At 42.3% G+C, this 23,573-nt stretch overlaps 3 protein-coding genes and 3 pseudogenes across 7 annotated transcripts in view; all 6 read left to right on the top strand.

Moving 5' to 3' along the window:
* LOC138597933 (protocadherin gamma-C5-like) overlaps window positions 1–23,573 on the top strand; it is a 456,071-nt gene that overhangs the window by 24,784 nt on the left and 407,714 nt on the right. The window lies entirely within an intron of this gene.
* Window positions 1–23,573, top strand: part of LOC138597932 (protocadherin alpha-C2-like) — a 139,240-nt gene that overhangs the window by 33,396 nt on the left and 82,271 nt on the right. Inside the window, exon 1 of one of the 5 annotated variants that reach the window (XM_069669504.1) lies at window positions 124–3,350. The exons of 3 other annotated variants lie outside the window; for them this stretch is intronic. In XM_069669504.1, coding sequence (XP_069525605.1) covers window positions 969–3,350 — 2,382 coding nt within the window. In that variant the 5' untranslated portion in view covers window positions 124–968. Of the gene's footprint in view, window positions 1–123; window positions 3,351–17,776; window positions 20,171–23,573 lie in introns of those variants that run through there. One more of the 5 variants, XM_069669503.1, reaches the window with a different exon arrangement.
* Window positions 4,395–6,794, top strand: LOC138598438 (protocadherin alpha-10 pseudogene; annotated as a pseudogene).
* Window positions 10,885–13,411, top strand: LOC138598437 (protocadherin alpha-8-like). Its single transcript, XM_069670226.1, has one exon. It carries the CDS (start codon window positions 10,997–10,999, stop codon window positions 13,409–13,411), a length of 2,415 nt encoding a protein of 804 aa, XP_069526327.1. The 5' UTR covers window positions 10,885–10,996.
* LOC138598436 (protocadherin alpha-10 pseudogene) lies at window positions 14,312–16,785 on the top strand (annotated as a pseudogene).
* LOC138597936 (protocadherin alpha-10 pseudogene) lies at window positions 21,167–23,566 on the top strand (annotated as a pseudogene).

The raw sequence follows: 23,573 nt of genomic DNA, 5'->3' as shown, positions 1-23,573 counted from the left end.
GTAATTACTTTCAAACTACATACGTGAATGTGTTTTGTGGCTTTGTCTTGAAATAAATGATACGCGAGCCAAAATAATGCGTTTATTTATCGGCTACGTAAACCTTCACAAAAGGAAGTATATGTCGCTGTCCATGGTGCTGAAATAACAAAACTGTCCTAAGGAGAACGTTTGGCAACGCGGGAAACTAGTTTAATAGAAAAAAAGTGAGGAGTCGTTTCCTACCACAGACATAAGGATTGTCTTAAAAACATGTATTTACTGATACAAAGGATATAAACGTGGTTTCATCATATTTCGAGAAGAAATTGTAAATGCGTGTGTCATTAAATTCATATCCCCTGCTTTAAATTAGAAAAAGGACACATGAAGCGAATATTATTTTCCATCAGCTGTTTCAGCTTCCACTGTGTCTTTAATGGGCTTAAATGCTTTACTTCGATGCCTATACGTCATGTCTTGAATTTGTGTTTCTTTTGGCCGGCATTAAAAGTGCTACATATTGGTGTGGATTTAAAAAAAAAAAGAACAATAACAGAGTGGTGGGAGGTGGGGGTGATGAGAGACAAAAGAACGACGAATGGCATGAATTATGATGGTCTGACATATTTGAGCAGTGCTATATTTGTTATTATGAAGTGCCTCAATTTCAATAGTAGGTTAACTACAATGTGTTGCCTTCAGAGATTGAATGCAGTTATTTCAAATGACCACATGGGGACACTATAGACCATGACATCTGAACGTTATTACAGGAGGCAGACTCCTCCCAGAAACAGAGGTCGATGACGAGGTTTCTCTGAGCTTTGTGACAAAGAGACGCAGGGCGAGAAAGAAAAAGGCTGACAGACATTTCCAAGCTGGCTGAAAAAATGCTAGAAACTGGAATCGTGTTGTTTGCTTGTATTACGACTGTTTGACGGGAGAAGTCGGACTGGGATTTATGCCTTTTTGCGTTGGATATAATTATGTATTTCTTTAGCAGAACGATTCTTTGTCGGATATGGCTTGTGGTCGTACTGCTGAATTGCTGCTGGGAACCGGTGTGCGGACAGCTCTCGTATTCCGTCTCAGAGGAGGTAAACCCTGGGACTTCTGTTGGAAATATCGCCAAGGATCTCAATCTGAATGTCCAGGATTTAGAGTCTCGTATGTTTCAGATCGTTGCTGGCTCAAAGAGGAAATATTTCGAGGTGAATCTGAAAACGGGTGTGCTTTATGTCAATGAAAGAATAGACCGTGAGGAGCTTTGTGCGAAGGCTGCAACATGTACCGTCAATGTGGAGGCCGTCATCAACGACCCACTGAAGCTTTACCGTTTAGAGATAACAATAACAGATATAAACGACAATGCACCCGTTTTTTCTGAGCAACTGCAGTCCCTTGATGTTTCAGAAAATACTTTACCCGGAGTGAAATTTGGACTAATAGAGGCATCGGATTTGGATGTTGAAAAGAACGCTGTAAATACATACAAGCTTAGTAAAAATGATTACTTTACTTTAGAGGTTCACAAAGGGGGAGACAGTGTTTCTGCCGAGTTAGTACTGCAAAGAGCTTTAGACAGGGAGAAGGACTCTGTTATAAAACTCACACTAACTGCAGTAGACGGAGGAAATCCATCAAGATCGGGCACCTCTCAAATTATTATCAACGTTTTAGATACTAACGACAATCCGCCTGTTTTCAGTAAATCTTTGTACAAAATGCAAGTTAATGAAAACTTACCAGCAGGGTCTACTGTGATCATACTGAATGCAACAGACGCAGATGAGGGTCTAAACAGTGAAATAGAATACTCTTTGAGGAAAAAGGGTCAGGATCGTGTGTTAGACTTATTTCAAATGGATCCCAAAACAGGAGCAATTTTAGTCAGAGGTAAGATAGACTATGAGGAAAACCCTGCGTTTGAGATTCATGCACAGGCCAGTGACAAAGGCCAGCCTCCGATGTCTGCTCATTGTAAGGTGCTAGTGGAAGTGGTGGACCTCAACGACAACGCTCCTGAGGTCACTGTGACGTCATTATTGAACACAGTGAAAGAGGACGCAGAAGTAGGTACTGCAATTGCACTTGTGTCTGTGCTGGACAAAGATGGAGGGAAAAATGGTGCAGTAAAAGCTGTGATCGCGAATGATGCTCCGTTTAAATTGGAGACAAATTATAAAAATTATTATTCGTTAGTAGTTAATGGTCCTCTCGACAGAGAGACTCAGGCACAGTACAACGTCACTATCGTAGCTACTGATGAAGGGACTCCACCTCTCTCCAGCACCAGCATAGTGACTGTTCATGTTTCTGATGTCAATGACAACCCGCCTCACTTCTCAGAGCAGCTAGTTAACGTGTATGTGAAAGAGAACAGTCCGGTAGGAGCCGTTATTAAAGCAGTGACTGCAGTTGATGCCGATATCAATCAAAATGGTCACGTGAGCTATTCATTTTTACAGAGTAATAGTTACTCCATACCGTTATCTACCATGGTGAACATCAACTCAGAGACAGGAGATATAGTCAGCCTGCAGTCTTTTAACTACGAGGAGCTGAAAACGTTTCAGTTTAAACTTCAGGCCACAGACTCTGGTGTTCCTCCGCTCAGCAGCAACGTGACTGTGAACGTTTTGATCCTGGATGAGAATGACAATAATCCAACTATTCTCGCGCCCTATTCTGAGCACGGCTCCGTTAACAGTGAGAGCATCCCCTACTCTGCTGAAGCGGGATACTTTGTGGCAAAGATCAGGGCTGTAGACGCAGACTCTGGATACAACGCGCTGCTTTCTTATCACCTCTCTGAGCCCAAAGGAAACAACCTCTTCCGGATCGGAACCAGCACCGGAGAAATCAGGACTAAGAGGAGAATGAGTGACAATGACCTGAAAACTCACCCCTTGGTGGTGTTGGTTTCTGATAACGGAGAACCCTCCCTGTCAGCTACTGTGTCTATTGATGTGGTGGTGGTTGAGAGCACAGCTGACATCCAGACTCAGTTCAGACATGTGCCCATAAAGGAGGAGAGCTTCTCTGATTTAAACCTGTATCTGCTGATCGCCATTGTGGCGGTGTCAGTCATCTTCCTGCTGAGCCTCATCAGTTTAATAGCTGTCAGATGCCACAGGACAGACGGCACTTTCAGCAGGTACGGCGCCCCAATGATCACCACCCACCCTGACGGGAGCTGGTCTTACTCGAAATCTACTCAGCAGTATGACGTGTGTTTCAGCTCAGACACGCTCAAGAGTGACGTAGTGGTTTTCCCCGCACCGTTTCCACCTGTAGATGGTGAACTGATCAGTATAAATGGAGGAGACACTTTTACAAGAACGCAGACTTTACCCAACAAAGAGAAGGTAAGACAATGTATCAAGTCAACTTAAGATATCGCATCAGTCACAAGATGCGTACTTTGCTTTTCCTTAACGTAAATAGCTGTGTGCTATGTAATAATTATTTAGAGTCATGACATTTGCATTGGTTCTCCTTTTTAATAAGGAAGCAATTATTATCATTATCATTATAGGCATTTAATACTCAATATTGAGTCTGTAGTCCCATACTGGAGACTGTCGCATGCTGTTAATGTGTTTTTCTATCTCAAAATCAGTTTGTTGTTTTTTCCTGCCCATTCATATTGTCTTTCTGCGTCGCTATCCGTGGTGCTGAACGCAACTTCCGAAACTTGCATGGAATTCCGAGAACATAATGCAGAACAAAACGATGCTGGAGTGCAAAATTATTTTTGAATACATAAACACATACATGTGTCCATAGGTTTTTAACAATGTAATACTCATTTCACTGATTTTCTTGAAGAACACTACGTCGATTCGATCTTACACTTTGTACCTCAGACTAGAAAAAAATATGAAAAACCTGTTTCTGTAATTTCACCACCAAGATACACACTGTTACTGTTTTAAGGCTTCGTTTTAAACTTCAGATAATCTCATGAAGAAGAACTTTCTAATGAACAATTTATTCTTATAAATAATGTGAATTCTAGTTACAGTGGCCTAAACATCGTTGGTTATTGCTTGATTTTCTGGTTTTTGCAATTGTTTCATGTTTAAGGGGAATAGTGAATGGTTGCTACTAACCAGTCTTACCATGTTTAATGTAGCATGTAGTTATGACATATGTCCACACGGGGACACTGCAGACCATCACATTGAGACGCTCTATTCGATGGCTTAGGGCTCCTCCCAGATTCAGCGGATGATGTGTCTGTGGGCTTTGTTACAAGGAGAGGTCGGACGACAAAGAACGGTCGTGTTGTTTGGTGGAGAGAATGACGAAATATTTCTTTGGACTCTTTCTTCCTTGATCATGATCTGGTGGTTGTCTTAACATACTCTCCAGAGTGGCCTTCATTCTCTTTCTCGATGTGTGGAATAATGTATTTTCCGAGCAGAACGAGATCTGTATGGATTTATCTCTTGGTCGTGCTGCTGGATTGTTACTGGGAAGCGGTGTCCGGGCAGCTCTCTTACTCCGTCTCAGAGGAGGTAAACGTGGGCACTGTTGTGGGAAATATCGCGAAAGATCTGAACATCAATGTCCAGGATATGGAGTCTCGCATGTTTCAGATCGTTGCTGGATCAAAGACCAAATATTTCGAGGTAAATCTGAAGACTGGCGCCCTGTATGTTAATGAGAGAATAGATCGAGAGGAACTCTGCGGAGACGAGCCCAAATGTTCACTTAGCGTAGAGGCGGTTATTAATAATCCTTTAAAACTGTACAGGATTGAAATGATAATCTTAGATGTAAATGATAACTCACCGTCATTTCTAAGCGCGTCAGAGGTGATAAACATTACAGAGAACACATTAACGGGGGCCAGATTTCCCCTGCATCCAGCTGACGATGCAGACGTCGGTAAAAATACAGTTAATACCTACAAGCTAAGCCAAAATGAACACTTCGCTCTCGCTACACATAAAGGAGAGAGTGTAACCCCAGAATTAGTCCTGCAAAAAGCTTTAGACAGAGAAAAACAGTCTGTGATTCGACTGACATTGACTGCGATTGATGGAGGAACTCCTGCTAAATCAGGCAGTTTGGTCATTATAGTTAATGTTTTGGACATCAACGATAACGCTCCTGTGTTCAGTAAAACGTTGTATAAAGCAAGTGTGTTTGAAAATGTAAAGATAGGAACATCGATAATAATGTTAAATGCTACTGATTTAGACGCAGGTCCGAATGGACAAGTGTTGTATTCGTTCAGTAAACTAGGCCGGGGGAAACAAAGTGATTTGTTTGTTATAGATGAAACAACAGGGACTGTCACAAATAAAAAGAATATCGACTTTGAACAGAATAATGCTTTTGAGATTAGAGTACAAGCCAGTGATGGAGCTTCCTCGCCGATGACTTCACATGCCAAATTATTGATTGAAGTTTTGGATGTCAATGACAATGCCCCTGAAATTACAGTCACGTCATTGTTAAACACTGTGAAAGAGGACGCGTCCATCGGCACCGCGATTGCACTTGTTTCAGTGTTTGATAAAGACGGAGGTAAGAATGGGATGGTGAACTGTAAAATTTCCAATAACGTCCCATTTACGTTAGAGTCCAATTATAAGAATTACTATTCTCTGGTGGTGGACGGTCCTCTTGACAGAGAGGAAACATCTCAATATAATATCAGCATCACTGCTACAGATGAGGGCAGCCCACCTCTCTCCAGCACGAGCGTTATTAATGTACACGTCTCAGATGTGAATGACAACAAACCTCTATTCACAGAAAACATTATTAATGTCTATGTGAAAGAAAACAGTCCAGTAGGAGCAGTTATTAAATCTGTTTCAGCAATCGATAATGACATCAATCAAAATGGTCACTTGAGCTATTCGTTTTTACACAACAGCAGTAACTCACTGCCGCTCTCCACAATGGTGAACATCAACTCAGAGACAGGAGATATAGTCAGCCTGCAGTCTTTTAACTACGAGGAGCTGAAAACGATTCAGTTTAAACTTCAGGCCACAGACTCTGGTGTTCCTCCGCTCAGCAGCAACGTGACTGTGAACGTTTTGATCCTGGATGAGAATGACAATAATCCAACTATTCTTGCGCCCTATTCTGAGCACGGCTCCGTTAACAGCGAGAGCATCCCCTATTCCGCTGAAGCGGGATACTTTGTGGCAAAGATCAGGGCTGTAGACGCAGACTCTGGATACAACGCGCTGCTTTCTTATCACCTCTCTGAGCCCAAAGGAAACAACCTCTTCCGGATCGGAACCAGCACCGGAGAAATCAGGACTAAGAGGAGAATGAGTGACAATGACCTGAAAACTCACCCCTTGGTGGTGTTGGTTTCTGATAACGGAGAACCCTCCCTGTCAGCTACTGTGTCTATTGATGTGGTGGTGGTTGAGAGCACAGCTGACATCCAGACTCAGTTAAGACATGTGCCCATAAAGGAGGACAGCTTCTCTGATTTAAACCTGTATCTGCTGATCGCCATTGTGGCGGTGTCAGTCATCTTCCTGCTGAGCCTCATCAGTTTAATAGCTGTCAGATGCCACAGGACAGACGGCACTTTCAGCAGGTACGGAGCCCCAATGATCACCACCCACCCCGACGGGAGCTGGTCTTACTCGAAATCTACGCAGCAGTATGACGTGTGTTTCAGCTCAGACACGCTCAAGAGTGACGTAGTGGTTTTCCCCGCACCGTTTCCACCTGTAGATGGTGAACTCATCAGTATAAATGGAGGAGACACTTTTACACGAACTCAGACTTTACCCAACAAAGAAAAGGTAAGAGAAAAACGTCTGTAATGGCCTACCAATTTAAACAATATAAGCTCACTTTTGCCATTCGTACGTAGTTTGTTGTGCCTATTTTCTTGTATACTTGTAAAATGTTTACTAAAGTAAAACAGGTTGTTGTGGGAAAAAATGGTTTCGCCCTATTTCTCCAACTTAATTATGTGAAGAGGTTTTGTGCCTCACATTGTCTTCAACGTGTAAACTAGTCTTTTCTGAGCCAATGCATTAGTCGCTGTCTATGGTGCTGTAGACAAGTATAAATCACGTTCAGAGTTTCAACTTTCAAAATGGCACTGCAAGGAGATTGTTTGTTTTGTGCCTAGTTTTCACAATTGATTTAACGGCTGAGTTTGCAATGTTGGCTGTTTTGTGGTTTCCAATCTCCGTTATTTTGCTGCAATATAAATTACTTATTGTTTTTCTGCCAACTCCGTCAGTTAGCGTAAACGGCTGTTTTAGCATATCAGCAATCACTCTTTGAAATGTTGTGCTCTTAGTCAATTTACCATACATTGCAAATTATTGTTTGCCTGTTATTGCTTATCAGTCAAAAGCGTAAGCATACCACCTCACCCTTATTTTGAAATAGATACAAATTGTATAAAATAATAATAAGACCAGTTAACTAAAAAAAAAAATTTAAGAAAGCAACTTGATATTTCCCTGCTTTGTGTTCATTTTAAAAATGCTCATTTGGTAACGAGTATTAACGAGGGATGGATTGTGTAATGTCATACTGTTTGGCTTGTGGATTGTTATGTAATTAGTCCACAAGGCCATGAGGGGGCACTGCAGACCATAACACAGACACTATAATATTAAAATCCTGTGGCCCCTCCCAGATTAAGAGCGTGATGATGCCTTGTAGGGCTTCGACACAAAGAGACGCAGAGGCACAGAGAGAAGGCTGGAGCATTATCTGCACTGTGGACAAATTAGAAGAAAGGGGAAAACACGTTCCCAATTATCGACATCCTTTAGATTTGTTTCTATGTTGGATTCACGTCGGGTTGGATTATGTCTTCAAATAACAAGAGTCCTGTGGTGGCATACGTGTTATTTTTGCTGCTGGATTGTTACTGGGAAGCGGTGTCCGGGCAGCTCTCATACTCCATATCAGAGGAGGTGAATCCTGGGACTTCTGTGGGGAATATAGCCAAGGATCTAAACCTCAGCATCGATGATTTGGAGTCTCGTATGTTTCAGATTGTTACCGGATCAAAAAGAAATTTTTTCGAGGTAAATCTAAAGACTGGCGTTCTCTTTGTTAGTGACAGAATAGACAGAGAGGAGCTCTGTGCGAAGGCAACACAATGCACAGTGAGCTTAGAGGCTGTGTTAAACGTACCGTTGAAGCTTTATCGGCTAGAAGTAAATATTCTAGACGTTAATGACAATTATCCGTCGTTCACTACTAATTCGCAGAGTATTGAAATAGCTGAAAGCACACTACCTGGGACTAAATTTCTCGTGTTGTCTGCATATGACAGCGATGTAGGAAAAAATGGTATCAGTACGTACAAGCTAAATCAAAATGAACACTTTTTATTATCAGTGAACAAAGGAGAGAGTGTGTCTGCTGAGCTCGTCCTCCAGAAACCTTTAGACCGAGAAAAACAGCCTGTAATTAAACTCACACTGACTGCTGTAGATGGCGGCACACCTCCGAAATCTGGTACTTCACAGATAATAATTTACGTCTTAGACGTCAACGATAACGTGCCAGTATTTTCCAAATCATTGTATAAAACAAGCATTACTGAAAATGTACCGCTTGGTGCATCAGTGATAACAGTAACAGCAACAGACGCAGATGAAGGGCCAAACGGGGAGATTTCATACTCACTCGGCAGCAAAGATCAAGACCATATTTTGGAAATATTTCAGATTGATGAAAAAACAGGATTATTGACAGTTAAAGGAAAGATTGACTTTGAAGAGCACCCGGCGTTTGAAATCCGCGTGCAAGCAACTGATAAAGGCTCTCCGCCAATGGCAGCACAGTGCAAAGTACTAATAGAGGTGTTGGATTTAAATGACAACACACCTGAAATATCTGTGACATCACTGATCAACAAAGTGAAAGAGGATGCAAAAATAGGTACGGCTGTTGCACTTGTGTCAGTCCTGGACAGAGATGGAGGTAAAAATGGAGTAGTTCATTGTGATATTAAAAATGTAGGCCCCTTCAAATTAGAAACCAACTATAAAAATTATTACTCTTTAGTAGTGGACGGACAGCTGGACAGAGAGAGTGCTTCATATTATAATGTCACAATCACAGCTACAGATGATGGAAGCCCCGCTCTCACGAGCACCAGCGACCTTACAGTTTATATTTCTGATGTCAATGACAACCCGCCGCGTTTTTCAGACACTTTTGTCAATGTTTATTTAGAAGAGAACAGTCCAGTAGGAGCTGTTCTTAAGAGAGTGACTGCCGTGGATGCAGACATTGATCAAAATGCCCAGGTGAGCTATTCAATTATAGAGAGTAATAGTAACTCCATACCGTTATCTACAATGGTGAATATCAACTCAGAGACAGGAGATATAGTCAGCCTGCAGTCTTTTAACTACGAGGAGCTGAAAACGTTTCAGTTTAAACTTCAGGCCACAGACTCTGGTGTTCCTCCGCTCAGCAGCAACGTGACTGTGAACGTTTTGATCCTGGATGAGAATGACAATAATCCAACTATTCTCGCGCCCTATTCTGAGCACGGCTCCGTTAACAGCGAGAGCATCCCCTATTCTGCTGAAGCGGGATACTTTGTGGCAAAGATCAGGGCTGTAGACGCAGACTCTGGATACAACGCGCTGCTTTCATATCACCTCTCTGAGCCCAAAGGAAACAACCTCTTCCGGATCGGAACCAGCACCGGAGAAATCAGGACTAAGAGGAGAATGAGTGACAATGACCTGAAAACTCACCCCTTGGTGGTGTTGGTTTCTGATAACGGAGAACCCTCCCTGTCAGCTACTGTGTCTATTGATGTGGTGGTGGTTGAGAGCACAGCTGACATCCAGACTCAGTTCAGACATGTGCCCATAAAGGAGGAGAGCTTCTCTGATTTAAACCTGTATCTGCTGATCGCCATTGTGGCGGTGTCAGTCATCTTCCTGCTGAGCCTCATCAGTTTAATAGCTGTCAGATGCCACAGGACAGACGGCACTTTCAGCAGGTACGGCGCCCCAATGATCACCACCCACCCTGATGGGAGCTGGTCTTACTCGAAATCTACTCAGCAGTATGACGTGTGTTTCAGCTCAGACACGCTCAAGAGTGACGTAGTGGTTTTCCCCGCACCGTTTCCACCTGTAGATGGTGAACTGATCAGTATAAATGGAGGAGACACTTTTACAAGAACTCAGACTTTACCCAACAAAGAAAAGGTAAGAAAATGTATCAAGTAAACTATAATTATCGCATCAGTAACGAAATGTATACTTGGTTTTATGTCAAGTTAAAGTGCTCAGTGCAATAATTTTTCTTGACATTAACATGGGTTATCCTTTAATGGCAGAAAGCATAATAGACATGTAATCATGAATATTGGGATGGAAGTTTGATAATGTTGACTGTCGATTGTTGTTAGAATGTTTTTTTATCTTAAATTCAGTCCTATTTTCTGCCGATTCACATTTTCTTATTGCGTCGCTATCCGTGGTGCTGACATTTCATGCAATTCCGGGAACATACTACAGGACAAAACGTTGCTGGAGTGCACAATCTTCCTTGTATATATTAACACATACATGTGTCCATAAGTTTTGAACAATATTTGACATATTTCATAGTTGTATTCATACAAAAACAATTTCGATTGAATCTTACAGTCACTTACAATGTGAATTTTAGTTATCGGTAGTCTGAACGTTTTTGGTTATTGCTTGATGTTTATGGAGGATTGGGAATGGTCACTACTAACCACTTTTACCATTTTTAATGTAGCGTGTAGTTATGACATATGTCCACACGGGGACACTGCAGACCATCACATTTAGACGCTCTATTCGATGGCTTAGGGCTCCTCCCAGATTCAGCGGATGATGTGTCTGTGGGCTTTGTTACAAGGAGAGGTCGGACGACAAAGAACGGTCGTGTTGTTTGGTGGACAGAATGACGAAATATTTCTTTGGACTATTTCTTCAGTGATCTTGACCTGGTTGTTGTATCGTCATCTCCAGAGTGGCCTTCATGCTGTCTCTCGATGTGTGGAATAATGTATTTTCCGAGCAGAACGAGCTCTGTGTGGATTTATCTCTTGGTTGTGCTGCTGGATTGTTACTGGAAAGCGGTGTCCGGGCAGCTCTCTTACTCCGTCTCAGAGGAGGTAAACGTGGGCACTGTTGTGGGAAATATCGCGAAAGATCTGAACATCAATGTCCAGGATTTGGAGTCTCGCATGTTTCAGATCGTTGCTGGATCAAAGACCAAATATTTCGAGGTAAATCTGAAGACTGGCGCCCTGTATGTTAATGAGAGAATAGATCGAGAGGAACTCTGCGGAGACGAGCCCAAATGTTCACTTAGCGTAGAAGCAGTTATTAATAACCCGTTAAAACTGTACCGAATTGAAATTATCATCTTGGATGTAAATGATAATTCACCTTCATTTCAAAGACCGTCACAGGCAATTAATATCACTGAGAGCACAACGGCAGGAGCTAAATTTCCCCTGTATCCAGCTCACGATGCAGACGTCGGTAAAAATACAGTAAATACCTACAAGCTGAGTCAAAATGAACATTTCTCTCTCGCTACACATAAAGCGGAAGGCGTCACTGCCGAATTAGTGCTTCAGAAGGCTTTAGACAGAGAAAAACAGTCCGTGCTTCGACTTATACTGACAGCCATAGATGGAGGAACTCCTGCTAAATCAGGCACTATGGTCATAAATGTAAATGTTTTAGACATTAATGATAACGCTCCTATATTCAGCCAAACATTGTATAAAGCCAGTGTTTATGAAAATACAAAGATAGGCACATCTATAATAGCATTGAATGCAACTGATTTGGATGCAGGCTCGAATGGACAAATTTTATATTCTTTCAGTGAAGTGGGCCGTGGAAAACAAACGAATCTATTTGCTATAGATGTAAAAACAGGGACTGTAACAAATATAAAGAACATCGACTTTGAGGAGAATAATGCTTTTGAGATTAGAGTACAAGCCAGTGATGGAGCTTCCTCGCCGATGACTTCACATGCCAAATTACTGATTGAAGTTTTGGACGTTAATGACAATGCCCCTGAAATTACAGTCACGTCATTGTTAAACACTGTGAAAGAGGACGCGTCCATCGGCACCGCTATTGCACTTGTTTCAGTGTTTGATAAAGACGGAGGTAAGAATGGGATGGTGAACTGTAAAATTTCCAATAACGTCCCATTTAAGTTAGAGTCCAATTATAAGAATTACTATTCTCTGGTGGTGGACGGTCCTCTTGACAGAGAGGAAACATCTCAATATAATATCAGCATCACTGCTACAGACGAGGGCAGCCCACCTCTCTCCAGCACGAGCGTTATTAATGTACACGTCTCAGATGTGAATGATAACAAACCTCTATTCACAGAAAACATTATTAATGTCTATGTGAAAGAAAACAGTCCAGTAGGAGCAGTTATTAAAACTGTTTCAGCAATCGATGCTGACATCAATCAAAATGGTCACGTGAGCTATTCGTTTTTACACAACAGCAGTAACTCACTACCGCTCTCCACAATGGTGAACATCAACTCAGAGACTGGAGATATAGTCAGCCTGCAGTCTTTTAACTACGAGGAGCTGAAAACGTTTCAGTTTAAAGTTCAGGCCACAGACTCTGGTGTTCCTCCGCTCAGCAGCAATGTGACTGTGAACGTTTTGATCCTGGATGAGAATGACAATAATCCAACTATCCTCGCGCCCTATTCTGAGCACGGCTCCGTTAACAGCGAGAGCATCCCCTATTCTGCTGAAGCGGGATACTTTGTGGCAAAGATCAGGGCTGTAGACGCAGACTCTGGATACAACGCGCTGCTTTCTTATCACCTGTCTGAGCCCAAAGGAAACAACCTCTTCCGTATGGGAACCAGCACCGGAGAAATCAGGACTAAGAGGAGAATGAGTGACAATGACCTGAAAACTCACCCCTTGGTGGTGTTGGTTTCTGATAACGGAGAACCCTCCCTGTCAGCTACTGTGTCTATTGATGTGGTGGTGGTTGAGAGCACAGCTGACATCCAGACTCAGTTCAGACATGTGCCCATAAAGGAGGACAGCTTCTCTGATTTAAACCTGTATCTGCTGATCGCCATTGTGGCGGTGTCAGTCATCTTCCTGCTGAGCCTCATCAGTTTAATAGCTGTCAGATGCCACAGGACAGACGGCACTTTCAGCAGGTACGGCGCCCCAATGATCACCACCCACCCTGACGGGAGCTGGTCTTACTCAAAATCTACTCAGCAGTATGACGTGTGTTTCAGCTCAGACACGCTCAAGAGTGACGTAGTGGTTTTCCCCGCACCGTTTCCGCCAGTAGATGGTGAACTCATCAGTATAAACGGAGGAGACACTTTTACCCGGACTCAAACTTTACCCAACAAAGAAAAGGTAAGAGAAAAATACATCAAGTGAAGTTGAAATATCGAATCAGTGACGAGATGCTTAGCCAGTCACTATAGGTTGCAGTCTTGACATCGGTTCTCTTTCAATAATAAATTGATAAGTATTATAAAGATGGAATCTTGAAAACTGAGTCCGTAGTTGGATATTGTAGACTTTCGATTGCTGTTTATATGATTTTGTGTCTTAAATTCAGTCTTTTTTCCTGCCGATTCGTATTTTATTTGTGTGTTGCTGTCCATGGTGCTGAACGCAACTAGCAAAACTAGCATACAATTCAAAGAACATGACAAAGAACAAAATGTTGCAGCTTTGTATCATATATTTTCAATACAATTACATATACTGTACATGTGTCCATAAGTTTTGAACAGTATATTACATATTTCATAGTTTCTATTAAAGTAAAACTATTGGGATTCAATCTTACAGTCACTTTGCACTTTAGATTAGACATATTGAGATAACCAGTTTTTGTAATGTCACCGTCATAACACACTGACACTGTTTTATGGCATTGTTCTTAACTTCAGATAATCTAATGAAGAACTTTGTTAAGAACACGTCACTCGTGTAATTCATATGAATATTAGGAATCAGTGGACTGATCGTTCTTGTTAATTGTTTTGATTTTCAGATTTTTGCATTTCCTTGATGTTTCAAAAGAATCGAGAATGGTCACTGCTAAACAGATTTATCATGTTAGATGTGACATGTAGTTATGACATATGTCCACACGGGGACACTGCAGACCATCACATCGAGACGCTCTATTCGATGGCTTAGGGCTCCTCCCAGATTCAGCGGATGATGTGTCTGTGGGCTTTGTTACAAGGAGAGGTCGGAGGACAAAGAACGGTCGTGTTGTTTGGTGGAGAGAATGACGAAATATTTCTTTGGACTATTTCTTCCTTGATCATGATCTGGTGGTTGTCTTAACATACTCTCCAGAGTGGCCTTCATGCTCTTTCTCGATGTGTGGAATAATGTATTTTCCGAGCAGAACGAGCTCTGTGTGGATATATCTCTTGGTTGTGCTGCTGGATTGTTACTGGGAAGCGGTGTCCGGGCAGCTCTCTTACTCCGTCTCAGAGGAGGTAAACGTGGGCACTGTTGTGGGAAATATCGCGAAAGATCTGAACGTCAATGTCCAGGATTTGGAGTCTCGCATGTTTCAGATCGTTGCTGGATCAAAGACCAAATATTTCGAGGTAAATCTGAAGACTGGCGCCCTGTATGTTAATGAGAGAATAGATCGAGAGGAACTCTGCGGAGACGAGCCCAAATGTTCACTTAGCGTAGAAGCAGTTATTAATAACCCGTTAAAACTGTACCGGATTGAAATTATAGTCCTGGATGTAAATGATAATTCACCGGCATTTCGAAGCGCATCACAAGTTATTAACATTACAGAGAACACAGCAACGGGGGCTAAATTCCTTTTGAAAAGAGCTCACGATGCAGACGTCGGTAAAAATGCAGTAAACACCTATAAGCTGAGCCAAAATGAACACTTCTCTCTCGCTACACATAAAGGGGAAAGTGAAACCCCAGAATTACTGCTTCAGAAGGCTTTAGACAGAGAAAAACAGTCTGTGATTCGACTGACACTGAATGCGATTGATGGAGGAGCTCCTGCTAAATCAGGAAGTATGAGGATCATAATCAATGTGTTAGATATTAACGACAATCCTCCAATTTTTAGTCAAACGCTATACAAAGCTAGCATTTATGAGAATGTAAAGACTGGAACTTCGATCGTAACCCTGAATGCTACTGATATAGATGCAGGTCAGAACAGACAAATATCATATTCCTTAATTGAAATAGACCAGGGTGAGCAAACTGATCTGTTTGCTATAGATGAAAACACAGGGACTGTTACAAACACAAAAAATATCGACTTTGAACAGAATAATGCTTTTGAGATTAGAGTGCAAGCCAGTGATGGGGCTATTTTTCCGATGACGTCACATGCCAAATTATTGATTGAAGTTTTGGACGTTAATGACAATGCGCCTGAAATTACCGTCACATCATTGTTAAACACTGTGAAAGAGGACGCGTCCATCGGCACCGCGATTGCACTTGTTTCAGTGTTTGATAAAGACGGAGGTAAGAATGGGATGGTGAACTGTGAAATTTCCAATAATGTCCCATTTAAGTTAGAGTCAAATTATAAGAATTACTATTCTCTGGTGGTGGACGGTCCTCTTGACAGAGAGGAAACATCTCAATATAATATCAGCATCACTGCTACAGATGAGGGCAGCCCACCTCTCTCCAGCACGAGCGTTATTAATGTACACGTCTCAGATGTGAATGACAACAAACCTCTATTCACAGAAAACATTATTAATGTCTATGTGAAAGAAAACAGTCCAGTAGGAGCAGTTATTAAAACTGTTTCAGCAATCGATGCTGACATCAATCAAAATGGTCACGTGAGCTATTCGTTTTTACACAACAGCAGTAACTCACTGCCGCTCTCCACAATGGTGAACATCAACTCAGAGACTGGAGATATAGTCAGCCTGCAGTCTTTTAACTACGAGGAGCTGAAAGCGTTTCAGTTTAATGTTCAGGCCACAGACTCTGGTGTTCCTCCGCTCAGCAGCAACGTGACTGTGAACGTTTTGATCCTGGATGAGAACGACAATAATCCAACTATTCTCGCGCCCTATTCTGAGCACGGCTCCGTTAACAGCGAGAGCATCCCCTACTCTGCTGAAGCGGGATACTTTGTGGCAAAGATCAGGGCTGTAGACGCAGACTCTGGATACAACGCGCTGCTTTCTTATCACCTGTCTGAGCCCAAAGGAAACAACCTCTTCCGGATCGGAACCAGCACCGGAGAAATCAGGACTAAGAGGAGAATGAGTGACAATGACCTGAAAACTCACCCCTTGGTGGTGTTGGTTTCTGATAACGGAGAACCCTCCATGTCAGCTACTGTGTCTATTGATGTGGTGGTGGTTGAGAGCACAGCTGACATCCAGACTCAGTTCAGACATGTGCCCATAAAGGAGGAGAGCTTCTCTGATTTAAACCTGTATCTGCTGATCGCCATTGTGGCGGTGTCAGTCATCTTCCTACTGAGCCTCATCAGTTTAATAGCTGTCAGATGCCACAGGACAGACGGCACTTTCAGCAGGTACGGCGCCCCAATGATCACCACCCACCCTGACGGGAGCTGGTCTTACTCGAAATCTACTCAGCAGTATGACGTGTGTTTCAGCTCAGACACGCTCAAGAGTGACGTAGTGGTTTTCCCCGCACCGTTTCCGCCTGTAGATGGTGAACTCATCAGTATAAATGGAGGAGACACTTTTACACGAACTCAGACTTTACCCAACAAAGAGAAGGTAAGACAATGTATTCAGTAAACTTGAAATATCCCATCAGTCACGAGATGCTTACTTGGTTTTACGTTAACGTAAAGCGCTCTGTGTTGTGCAATAATAATTTAGAGCCTTGACATTTACATGGGTTCTCCTTTTCACCAATGAAACAGAAAGCATAACAAACATGCAATCCTGATTGTTGGGTTTGAAGTTTGATACCGTAGACTGCCGCTTGTTGTTATCATGTTAATATATCTTAAATTCAGTCAATGTTTTCTGCCGATTCACATTTTCTTTGTGCGTCGCTATCCGTGGTGCTGAAAGCAATTTGCGAAACTTTCATGCAATTCCTGGAGCATAATGCAGAACACAACGTTGCTGGAGTGCGAAATATGTTTATATACATTGACACATAGTTACATGTGTCCACAAGTTTTGAAGAATATATGACACATTTGAAAGTTTTTATTAAAAAAAAACTATTTCGATTCAATCTTACAGTCACTTTGCACTTTGGATTAGTGAAAATATGAAAAACCAGTGTCTGTATTTACATGCATACTGTTGCTGTTTTAAGGTTTTGTTTAAAATTTCAGATGACCTCACGTAGAAGAACTTTCTTAAGAACAAATTGTTCTTATAATCAATGTGAATTTTAGTAATCAGTGGCCGAAGCATTGCTGGTTATTTCTTCATTTTCTGGTTTTTGCAATTGTTTAATGTTTATGGAGAATAGTGAATGGTCACTGCTACACAGATTTATCATGTTAGATGTGACATGTAGTTATGACATATGTCCACACGGGGACACTGCAGACCACAACATCGAGACGCTCTATTCGATGGCTTAGGGCTCCTCCCAGATTCAGCGGATGATGTGTCTGTGGGCTTTGTTACAAGGAGAGGTCGGACGACAAAGAACGGTCGTGTTGTTTGGTGGAGAGAATGACGAAATATTTCTTTGGACTATTTCTTCAGTGATCTTGACCTGGTTGTTGTATCGTCATCTCCAGAGTGGCCTTCATGCTGTCTCTCGATGTGTGGAATAATGTATTTTCCGAGCAGAACGAGCTCTGTGTGGATTTATCTCTTGGTTGTGCTGCTGGATTGTTACTGGAAAGCGGTGTCCGGGCAGCTCTCTTACTCCGTCTCAGAGGAGGTAAACGTGGGCACTGTTGTGGGAAATATCGCGAAAGATCTGAACATCAATGTCCAGGATTTGGAGTCTCGCATGTTTCAGATCGTTGCTGGATCAAAGACCAAATATTTCGAGGTAAATCTGAAGACTGGCGCCCTGTATGTTAATGAGAGAATAGATCGAGAGGAACTCTGCGGAGACGAGCCCAAATGTTCACTTAGCGTAGAAGCAGTTATTAATAACCCGTTAAAACTGTACCGAATTGAAATTATTATCCTGGATGTAAATGACAATTCCCCGGTATTTCAAACAACATCACAGGGAATAAACATCACAGAAAGTACAGCAGCAGGAGATAAACTCCCCCTGCATCCAGCTCACGATGCAGACGTCGGTAAAAATACAGTAAATACCTACAAGCTGAGCCAAAATGAACACTTCTCTCTCGCTACACATAAAGGAGAGAGTGTAACTCCGGAATTGGTGCTTCAGAAGGTTTTAGACAGAGAAAAACAGTCTGTGATTCAACTCATTTTGACTGCAATTGATGGTGGATCTCCTGCTAAATCAGGGACCATGGTCATTATTATCAATGTCTTAGACAGTAATGATAACGCTCCTGTATTCAGTCAGACTCTGTATAAAGCCACTATATATGAGAACACAAAAATAGGCACATCAATAATAGCATTAAATGCTACGGATTTAGATGCAGGCCCGAATGGACAAGTTTTATATTCATTCAGTGAAGTGGGCCGAGGAAAACAAACAAATCTATTTGCTATAGACGAAAATACTGGGACTATAACAAATAAAAAGAACATCGACTTTGAACAGAATAATGCTTTTGAGATTCGAGTAAAAGCCAGTGATGGAGCTTCCTCGCCGATGACGTCACATGCCAAATTATTGATTGAGGTTTTGGACGTTAATGACAATGCCCCTGAAATTACAGTCACGTCATTGTTAAACACTGTGAAAGAGGACGCGTCCACCGGCACCGCGATTGCACTTGTTTCAGTGTTTGATAAAGACGGAGGTAAGAATGGGATGGTGAACTGTAAAATTTCCAATAACGTCCCATTTACGTTAGAGTCCAATTATAAGAATTACTATTCTCTGGTGGTGGACGGTCCTCTTGACAGAGAGGAAACATCTCAATATAATATCAGCATCACTGCTACAGATGAGGGCAGCCCACCTCTCTCCAGCACGAGCGTTATTAATGTACACGTCTCAGATGTGAATGATAACAAACCTCTATTCACAGAAAACATTATTAATGTCTATGTGAAAGAAAACAGTCCAGTAGGAGCAGTTATTAAAACTGTTTCAGCAATCGATGCTGACATCAATCAAAATGGTCACGTGAGCTATTCGTTTTTACCCGACAGCAGTAACTCACTGCCGCTCTCCACAATGGTGAACATCAACTCAGAGACTGGAGATATAGTCAGCCTGCAGTCTTTTAACTACGAGGAGCTGAAAATGTTTCAGTTTAAAGTTCAGGCCACAGACTCTGGTGTTCCTCCGCTCAGCAGCAACGTGACTGTGAACGTTTTGATCCTGGATGAGAATGACAATAATCCAACTATTCTCGCGCCCTATTCTGAGCACGGCTCCGTTAACAGCGAGAGCATCCCCTATTCTGCTGAAGCGGGATACTTTGTGGCAAAGATCAGGGCTGTAGACGCAGACTCTGGATACAACGCGCTGCTTTCTTATCACCTCTCTGAGCCCAAAGGAAACAACCTCTTCCGTATGGGAACCAGTACCGGAGAAATCAGGACTAAGAGGAGAATGAGTGACAATGACCTGAAAACTCACCCCTTGGTGGTGTTGGTTTCTGATAACGGAGAACCCTCCCTGTCAGCTACTGTGTCTATTGATGTGGTGGTGGTTGAGAGCACAGCTGACATCCAGACTCAGTTCAGACATGTGCCCATAAAGGAGGAGAGCTTCTCTGATTTAAACCTGTATCTGCTGATCGCCATTGTGGCGGTGTCAGTCATCTTCCTGCTGAGCCTCATCAGTTTAATAGCTGTCAGATGCCACAGGACAGACGGCACTTTCAGCAGGTACGGAGCCCCAATGATCACCACCCACCCTGACGGGAGCTGGTCTTACTCAAAATCTACTCAGCAGTATGACGTGTGTTTCAGCTCAGACACGCTCAAGAGTGACGTAGTGGTTTTCCCCGCACCGTTTCCGCCAGTAGATGGTGAACTCATCAGTATAAACGGAGGAGACACTTTTACCCGGACTCAAACTTTACCCAACAAAGAAAAGGTAAGAGAAAAATACATCAAGTGGAGTTGAAATATCGAATCAGTGACGAGATGCTTAGCCAGTCACTATAGGTTGCAGTCTTGACATCGGTTCTCTTTCAATAATAAATGGATAAGTATTATAAAGATGGAATCTTTAAAACTGAGTCCGTAGTTGGATATTGTAGACTTTCGATTGCTGTTTATATGATTTTGTGTCTTAAATTCAGTCTTTTTTCCTGCCGATTCGTATTTTATTTGTGTTGCTGTCCATGGTGCTGAACGCAACTAGCAAAACTAGCATACAATTCAAAGAACATGACAAAGAACAAAATGTTGCCGCTTTGTATCATGTATTTTCAATACAATTACATATACTGTACATATGTCCATAAGTTTTGAACAGTATATTACATATTTCATAGTTTCTATTAAAATAAAACTATTGGGATTCAATCTTACAGTCACTTTGCACTTTAGATTAGACATAATGAGATAACCAGTTTTTGTAATGTTACCGTCATAACACACTGACACTGTTTTATGGCATTGTTCTTAACTTCAGATAATCTAATGAAGAACTTTGTTAAGAACACGTCACTCGTGTAATTCATATGAATATTAGGAATCAGTGGACTGATCGTTCTTGTTAATTGTTTTGATTTTCGGATTTTTGCATTTGCTTGATGTTTCAAAAGAATCGAGAATGGTCACTGCTAAACAGATTTATCATGTTAGATGTGACATGTAGTTATGACATATGTCCACACGGGGACACTGCAGACCATCACATCGAGACGCTCTATTCGATGGCTTAGGGCTCCTCCCAGATTCAGCGGATGATGTGTCTGTGGGCTTTGTTACAAGGAGAGGTCGGACGACAAAGAACGGTCGTGTTGTTTGGTGGAGAGAATGACGAAATATTTCTTTGGACTATTTCTTCCTTGATCATGATCTGGTGGTTGTCTTAACATACTCTCCAGAGTGGCCTTCATGCTCTTTCTCGATGTGTGGAATAATGTATTTTCCGAGCAGAACGAGCTCTGTGTGGATTTATCTCTTGGTTGTGCTGCTGGATTGTTACTGGGAAGCGGTGTCCGGGCAGCTCTCTTACTCCGTCTCAGAGGAGGTAAACGTGGGCACTGTTGTGGGAAATATCGCTAAAGATCTGAACATCAATGTCCAGGATTTGGAGTCTCGCATGTTTCAGATCGTTGCTGGATCAAAGACCAAATATTTCGAGGTAAATCTGAAGACTGGCGCCCTGTATGTTAATGAGAGAATAGATCGAGAGGAACTCTGCGGAGACGAGCCCAAATGTTCACTTAGCGTAGAAGCAGTTATTAATAACCCGTTAAAACTGTACCGGATTGAAATTATAGTCCTGGATGTCAATGATAATTCACCGTCATTTATAAGCGCGTCAGAGATTATCGACATAACAGAGAGTACAGCAACGGGGGCTAGATTTCCCCTGCGTCCGGCTGACGACACAGATGTGGGTAAAAATGCAGTGAATACCTACAAGCTGAGCCAAAATGAACACTTCTCTCTCGCTACAAACAAAGGGGAGCATTTAACTCCAGAATTAGTGCTTCAGAAGGCTTTAGACAGAGAAAAACAGTCTGTGATTCGACTCACATTGACTGCAATTGATGGAGGAACTCCGGCTAAATCTGGCACTATGGTCATAATTGTAAATGTGTTAGACAGTAATGATAACGCTCCTGTATTCGGCCAAACGCTTTACAAAGCCAGTGTACATGAAAATGTAAAGACAGGAACATCCATAATAACATTAAATGCTACTGATTTAGATGCAGGGCCGAATGGAGAAGTATCATATTCATTTAGTAAGCTCGGCCGGGGAAAACAGACAGATCTATTTGCTATTGATGAAAAAACTGGGACTATAACAAATAAAAAGAACATCGACTTTGAGGAGAATAATGCTTTTGAGATCAGAGTACAAGCCAGTGATGGAGCTTCCTCGCCGATGACTTCACATGCCAAATTACTGATTGAAGTTTTGGACGTTAATGACAATGCCCCTGAAATTACCGTCACATCATTGTTAAACACTGTGAAAGAGGACGCGTCCATCGGCACCGCGATTGCACTTGTTTCAGTGTTTGATAAAGACGGAGGTAAGAATGGGATGGTGAACTGTAAAATTTCCAATAACGTCCCATTTAAGTTAGAGTCCAATTATAAGAATTACTATTCTCTGGTGGTGGACGGTCCTCTTGACAGAGAGGAAACATCTCAATATAATATCAGCATCACTGCTACAGATGAGGGCAGCCCACCTCTCTCCAGCACGAGCGTTATTAATGTACACGTCTCAGATGTGAATGATAACAAACCTCTATTCACAGAAAACATTATTAATGTTTATGTGAAAGAAAACAGTCCAGTAGGAGCAGTTATTAAAACTGTTTCAGCAATCGATGCTGACAGCTATCAAAATGGTCACGTGAGCTATTCGTTTTTACACAACAGCAGTAACTCACTGCCGCTCTCCACAATGGTGAACATCAACTCAGAGACAGGAGATATAGTCAGCCTGCAGTCTTTTAACTACGAGGAGCTGAAAACGTTTCAGTTCAAAGTTCAGGCCACAGACTCTGGTGTTCCTCCGCTCAGCAGCAACGTGACTGTGAACGTTTTGATCCTGGATGAGAATGACAATAATCCAACTATTCTCGCGCCCTATTCTGAGCACGGCTCCGTTAACAGCGAGAGCATCCCCTATTCTGCTGAAGCGGGATACTTTGTGGCAAAGATCAGGGCTGTAGACGCAGACTCTGGATACAACGCGCTGCTTTCTTATCACCTCTCTGAGCCAAAAGGAAACAACCTCTTCCGGATCGGAACCAGCACCGGAGAAATCAGGACTAAGAGGAGAATGAGTGACAATGACCTGCAAACTCACCCCTTGGTGGTGTTGGTTTCTGATAACGGAGAACCCTCCCTGTCAGCTACTGTGTCTATTGATGTGGTAGTTGTTGAGAGCACAGCTGACATCCAGACTCAGTTAAGACATGTGCCCATAAAGGAGGACAGCTTCTCTGATTTAAACCTGTATCTGCTGATCGCCATTGTGGCGGTGTCAGTCATCTTCCTGCTGAGCCTCATCAGTTTAATAGCTGTCAGATGCCACAGGACAGACGGCACTTTCAGCAGGTACGGCGCCCCAATGATCACCACCCACCCTGACGGGAGCTGGTCTTACTCAAAATCTACTCAGCAGTATGACGTGTGTTTCAGCTCAGACACGCTCAAGAGTGACGTAGTGGTTTTCCCCGCACCGTTTCCGCCAGTAGATGGTGAACTGATCAGTATAAATGGAGGAGACACTTTTACAAGAACTCAGACTTTACCCAACAAAGACAAGGTAAGACAATGTATTCAGTAAACTTGAA

Source organism: Semicossyphus pulcher, unplaced genomic scaffold, assembly GCF_022749685.1.
Source record: "Semicossyphus pulcher isolate SPU_LCO1_2020_fin unplaced genomic scaffold, fSemPul1.0.p SCAF_2, whole genome shotgun sequence".
NCBI lineage: Eukaryota > Metazoa > Chordata > Actinopteri > Labriformes > Labridae > Semicossyphus > Semicossyphus pulcher.
Note: the sequence above shows the minus strand (reverse complement) of the source record. Positions and strands in the feature narration are given on the sequence as shown.

Excerpts from the sequence above, each read along its gene's own strand:
- LOC138598437 (XM_069670226.1), top strand. The coding sequence starts at position 10,997 with ATGTGTGGAATAATGTATTTTCCGAGCAGAACGAGCTCTGTGTGGATT.